Source organism: Nelumbo nucifera, chromosome 2 (genome assembly GCF_055504915.1).
Source record: "Nelumbo nucifera cultivar China Antique chromosome 2, China Antique-T2T, whole genome shotgun sequence".
Taxonomy (NCBI): domain Eukaryota; kingdom Viridiplantae; phylum Streptophyta; class Magnoliopsida; order Proteales; family Nelumbonaceae; genus Nelumbo; species Nelumbo nucifera.
In genome coordinates this window covers 106,718,189-106,724,943 of record NC_142650.1, presented here as the reverse complement: position 1 = coordinate 106,724,943, position 6,755 = coordinate 106,718,189, and the positions used below count along the sequence as shown (strand labels likewise).

The following is a 6,755-nucleotide window of genomic DNA, read 5'->3' as shown; positions in this document are numbered from 1 at the left end:
TTACAATAATTATAATTTTATTATTGATAATTACTTCAATTATTAAGTATAGATATAATTAATAATTAAAATAGTTTCACATTTATTTATTTCGTAAGGTAAAATAATTTTACAATAATTAAAATAGCAGTAATTAAGCTCAACCCAGGCCCAACACTTAGAATTGGGTTTAAGGCCCAAGCCCAATGTCAAGCCAAATCTATCCAACTTGAGTCAAGCCTACACTAAAACTTGATGCACTTGGGTTGGGCTCGAAACTGTGTGTACAAATGTATATAGTTCAACTAGGCTTGAGTTGGGATAAGGTTGGGCTAGGCTCATGTTGCCCAAGGGCTTAGGCTTGGCCCCAAAAATTAAGAAAATCCAAATATTTAGGCCCACACAGAATCCAAGGACTAAAAATCCAAGCCCAGCCCATCTAAATTTGTGGGACCTAGCTGGGCTCACCAAAGTTGCATCTTCATGTGTAAGGGTATTATGACCCAATGGGTGGGGGTTACCCAAACCTAAACCGATTTGGATTAAATAAACCAGAATTCTAACCTAGCCTACACCCATTTAGTTTAAAAGAAAACATTAAAAGAAATTGTTAGGAGTTAGAAGTTAGACCAAATTAAAAGAATACTCTTTATATGTGTAGAGGTGTCAATTGGATTGGATTTGGTCCAAACCGATCCAATCCAATGTGAGTCCACTTACAAATGGACTAGACTCAATCTAGTCCAAATCCAATACAAATCGAATCCAATCTAATCCATTAAAATGTAAATGGACTAGATTGGATCCCAATCCAAACCGAATGAAATATCAAAAATTATATAAAAAGCCATAACACATAAAAAATTACGAAAATATATTAAAATGAAGAAAATATGAAAATTATAAAAATATACCCTTTGAAAAAGCACTTTTGTAAAAGATTTTTCATAAAAGAACTTTTATGAAGGTACTTCCGTAGAAGTGTTCATAAAAGTACTTTCGTATAAGTGCTTTAAAAGTATTTTTATAAAAGTACTTTCGTGGAAGTGCTTTTGTAAAAATGCTTTCGTAAAAGTATTTTCATAGAAGTGCTTTTACAAAAGTACTTTCATAAAAGTGCTTTCATAAAAGTTCTTTCATAAAAGTGCTTTTATTATAAAGGTACTTCCATAAAAGTGCTTTTGTAAAAGTACTTCCATAAAGGTACTTTTATAAAAGTACTTCAGTAAAAGTTATTTTGTAAAAGTGATTTCACAAAAGTGCTTTCATAAAAGTACTTTTGTAAAAGTACTTTTATAAAAATGCTTTCATAAAAGTACTTTTGTAAAAGTGCTTTTATTAAAGTGGTTTCGCAAAAGTGCTTTTTTAAAACTGCTTCTATAAAAGTACTTTCATAAAAGTACCTTTGTAAAAGTACTTTTCATAAAATTACTTTTAAAAAAGTTTTTTCATAAAAGTGATTTTATGTCGGCTTCAATTCGGTTTCAAATTGGACAAGGGTTTGGCCTCATGATCGGATTATTGGAAATTTGGTTTAGGTCCAATTTAGACCAATAAGAATATGGACCAATTTATTTTGGATTATCCCAATCCAATAATTATAATGGATCATCCAAATCGAATTTGATAAGGTTTGGATCGAATTAAATCCAATCCACAACTAATTGATTGACACCCCTATATATGTGTAAGAGTATTATGACCTAATGCCTTAGGTTAAACAAACCTACACTGGGGTTGGGTGGAATAATCAAAACTCTAATCTAACCCTACACTCATATAAGCCTAACCTTAACCTAACCTAACTATGTAGGGGTGAATCAAGTGGAATTTACCATTAAGGCGGAGTCTTTTTCATTTTTTTTTTTTTTTGGATTTTGAGAGGGGGAAAAGTTGGTCAATGGGATTTTGGTCCCCATTGAACAAGAATCTCATGTTCTTTTTTCAGATTTATGTGGGGACCAGGGAAAGTTTATTTTCTTGGGTATCACTTACACCCATCTCCTAGGTGGGTAAATAACTTTCCCACCTAGGGGGAAGTTGCCAACACTTGAATGGGACAAAAATATCATTTTCAATAATGATTTTTTAAGACTAAAATGATCATTGCCTTATTTACATGAGAAATAAAAGAACATAAGTAAATGTACTTATCAGGGTAAATGTTTCATAGAAAAAACTTACTCAATTAACTGCATTTACCCGGGTAAATAACTTACTAAAAAAACAAATGGGGCCTAAACTTCATCTATTGACATCATTATACAAGATTAACCACTCCCACTAATAGGGTTTCAATTCGGATTCTCATCAGAACAATTAAACATAACTCAAACCAAGGATTAATGTATCGATACGATACTCCCGATACGGGGAATACCGTATACATATCCATGATCATGGATACAGGATATGCTACGATTGGATACATATCCTATGAGTCATGCGTATCGATATGATACGCCTCCATATTGGTCTGTATCGCACCATATTGGTGGAATAGTCTAATACTCACCGATATAGAGGTGTATTCGTGTCTAGTTTGACAAAATTGTGCATTGAGTACTTTTGGATTGTTTTTCATTTTTAATACAAGTTAAAACATAGTATTATGAAAACTGAAATAAATAATTTAAGATTTAATTTTTCTAAAAAATAATAAAAACTAAAAATTATAAAAATAATATATTTCATCTACCTTAGATGATTTATATATTTTATCTTAAACATAATTATATGTTAAAAATGAAAACATAGTTATTATTTGAAAAAATAGAATTATTATATAAAAATACTAAATAAATAAAATTTCCCAAAAAATGAAAACATATTTATTATTTAAAAATAATTGTTATTTAAATAAATTAATAAATTAATAAATATTCCCAAAAATTAATAAAAATTGAAAATTATAATTATAAAATTAAAAGAGTGATAATTATTGTACAATGTTTGAATGCTCTAAGGTCTCGGTATTGTTTATTGTAATATTTCTCTTCATATAACCTATTGAAGTATGCATTTCTCATGTGTTTATATCTTATTCATAGTTAATTCAGCTTTTTGTTTAGCATGATTAATGTATTTATGTGATTTGTATGCGTTTCACTAGAGTATCCAATTGTTTCTATATCTTTTGTTCGTATCCATGCATTTCCAAAGCATATCTGTATCCGTATTCAACTTATCCAATACGATACCCAATACCGATAATTTGATCTTTAACTCAAACATATATTTATTTGAGCCGGATTGGATTGACTTGTCTAAATTAAAAATGTCAAAAGTAGGGGTGATCATTTTAGCCCGACTTGGCCTAGAAATTCCGGGTTGGGCCTGGGTTTTGTGTTCAGGCCTGGCCCTGGCCCGAGCCCACATCAGGCCCACAAATTTTAGGGCCGGGCTTGGGCTTAATACTTCAAGCCCGGCTCGGCCCACATATATTTAAACATACACATTTTGTGTATAATGTATACATATGTAACATGTTATTTTACATTATATTATATTTTTATATATAAATATTATAACATGACATGTATAATTTATATTATATGTAATATTTTATATTATATAATGTATAAAATAAGTTTATGTGCATGTAATGTCATTTAATATATAGATATATAATATTTTATATATGAGTGACATTAGCTCGAAATCAAGCCTATCCTGGCCCGGGCCCGTATAAACCTAAGGTAGGGGTTATGTTTCAGGCCCAGAACCCGGACCAATCTGGGCCCGAGCCTAACGGCCCATGATTACCTCTAGTCAAAAGCCTCTTTCTACTTCAATTCTTCCTAACAAGTTCGTGTATCGCAATGATTCAGAATAAAGAAATACTTAAACTAATAGAAGGTATCTAGGTAAATGACCCAATTGTTTATTTGTCTTATTTGACAAATAGCACCACTAGATTGACTTACTTTCTTTAGTCAACTGTCTGAACCCGTAAGACCGTAAAATTAAAAAATTGAAATTGACCGAATTTGCATCTTTCTAATTATTCAATTTCCTTGGATTTTGTTTAGGTTCAGTTTCGAAAAAGTATAAATATAAATATAAATACAAATATGTACAGTATAAATACATACAAATTAATACAAAATGTAAATATTTGTACTTCATCCAAACTGAGCCTTCAGGATATTTTTCAAGTAGCGGGTCTTCTGAGACTAGCTGCTAGCGTGGTTTCAAATTCTTGGTACAACAGTTGAAAACTGTTTTGGTTCGAGGGAGCTTCTTGTGGTGGAGGTGTTAACCGGAGAGAAAGAGATATTAGTCAAATGGATAAGCAAATTAATAATAACAAATCGACAATAATGAATCTCTCTCCACCGACTGATCAAACTGGAGATCGGGAAGTCGTAACGCGGCAAGCTTCCATCATTCTATAAATAGGACTCATCACCACGTCTCTGTTTTATTGTCTAAAGAGACAAAAGGAGTTCCACCAAGTATTCCATCATGGGCTCTCTCGTTTCACTCTCTCCACTGCTTCTCTGTGTCCTCTTCCTCTTATCTTCTCTCCCATCACCCATTCTCTCTGCTTCCGTTCGTTGCAACCCTGAAGACTACAAGACCCTCATGAGAATCAAGAAATCCCTCAACAATCCCTATCACCTTGCCTCCTGGATTCCCAACACCGACTGCTGCAACTGGTACTGCGTCGAGTGCGATGACAACACCAACCGCATTACCCAGTTCACCATCTTTCAAAGCAACCTCTCAGGCCAAATCCCTGCCGCCGTCGGTGACCTCCCCTACCTCGACACCGTTGTTTTCCGTAAGCTCCCCAACCTCTATGGTTCCATCCCGTCATCCATCACCAAACTCCAGAACCTGAAGATGCTCCGTCTAAGTTGGAACAACCTCTCCGGTCCAATCCCTGGGTTCCTGGGCCAACTCAAGAACCTCGAGTATCTCGATCTTGCTTTCAACCGGTTCTCCGGTCAAATCCCAGCTTCCCTCGCCGATCTCTCAAAACTGGCAGCTCTTCACCTCGACCGAAACAGACTCACTGGAGCCATACCCGATTCATTCGGGAGATTTAAAGTCGATACTCAAAAGAGTTTATATTCGGGTTTCTACCTCTATCTATCTCACAATCAGCTCTCTGGCGTGATCCCCAAATCGTTGGGAGAGGTGAACTTGATTACCGTTGACGTCTCGAGGAACAAGCTCGTGGGGGACGCATCGGTGTTGTTCAACCCGAACGGTACGACGCAGACGATCGATTTGTCAAGAAACCAGTTCGACTTCGACCTCTCGGGAGTGAAATTCCCCAAAACATTGATTGATTTGGAATTGTCGCACAACATTATCAGAGGGAGTATACCCGAAGAGATCACGGGATTGGAGCTGCTGCAGGGGCTTAATGTGAGTTACAATCGACTGTGCGGACAGATTCCGGTTGGTGGGAACATGAATCGGTTCGGTTATGATTCGTTCTTCCATAATCGGTGCTTGTGCGGTCAGCCACTCCCAAACTGTAAATAGTCTCTCCAGTGTAAACGGTGAGGAATGAGAATTTTTCGGTGGGCTCCCGTCTCCTTAAGCTAGAATTTCCCGGTGTGCTTTCCGATACCGTGTCTTCACTTTGTAAGCTGTACTTTCCAATGAATCTGTTAATCACAAAATAAGTGCATTTTGTACGTTTATCTTCTTTGTAATATTGAATGGATCGCAATGTTTTATTAATCCCTTATCAGCTATAATCCCTTAATTTATTAGCGGGGATTAGCGATCCGTGCGATGTACGGGCTAAACAATAGAAATATCTAAGCATATATAATTATTTTTATATTTTAATATTTTAATAATCAATCGAATTAAATTCGATCTATTTAGTTAATTTTCTAGTATTTTTAATTGACTTTGGTTCAGTAATTTCCAACTCGATTAATTATGTAAGTTTCATTTGACCAACATTGAATCGACTCCATCATAGATATATATTAATATTTTATATTTTAAATATAAATTTTTAATATAGGAAAGCTGAAAGTTTTCATATTTTTTAATCTAAAATCTTTTATATCATAAATTTAATTTTTTAATTTATTTTTTAATAATATAACTTTAACTTTATAAATATAAATTTAATTATTAAAGTTAACTCTTTTGAACAAACAAACCAAACCAAACCAAAAATATACCCAAATCGATATAACCCAAGTTGATGGGTTTTCATTAATGATCAATCGATTTTCAAGTGACAAACGCCCAACCTGACCAAGTCGACTTGGTTGGCGAAACAACTTGCAAGTGAGTTGAACTTATCTTTGAACATTCCTAATTTTAGCTAAATTAATAATCTAATCTCTAATATTCATAAAAAAAATAATCTAATCTCTAATAAATAACAATAGTTTAATATCCAATAATTATTGAAAATTTATACAAAAATATACAATTATAAAAAATAAATTTATAATGAAAATACGATAGATATCTAATAAAAATACAATAAATATTGAAAATATATTAAATTAGTCAATAAATAGTGTAATCTCAAATAATGGTTTATAATAAATATTAATCAATAAATTATTAAATTATAAGAAATAAATAATTACTAAAGATAAATTTATAACAAAAATACAATAAATTAAATTTCAAAAGTTAATTAATAGTTGTTTAGTCTCTAATAGTTATTGATAATTTTCTATTAAATAAAAAACAAAAATAGATTTATAAATAATTATTGAAAACATATTTATCAAAAAATACAATAAATACTAATTTTAGCATATATTAATATATAATGCATATAC

General features: G+C 32.6%; 1 protein-coding gene across 1 annotated transcript; it reads left to right on the top strand.

The window, feature by feature from the left end:
• Positions 1 to 4,395: 4,395 nt before the first annotated feature.
• On the top strand, positions 4,396 to 5,824 carry LOC104603472 (polygalacturonase inhibitor-like). The gene has a single exon (XM_010267516.3). It carries the CDS (start codon positions 4,447 to 4,449, stop codon positions 5,476 to 5,478), a length of 1,032 nt encoding a protein of 343 aa, XP_010265818.1. The 5' UTR covers positions 4,396 to 4,446; the 3' UTR covers positions 5,479 to 5,824.
• The last annotated feature ends 931 nt before the right edge of the window (positions 5,825 to 6,755 follow it).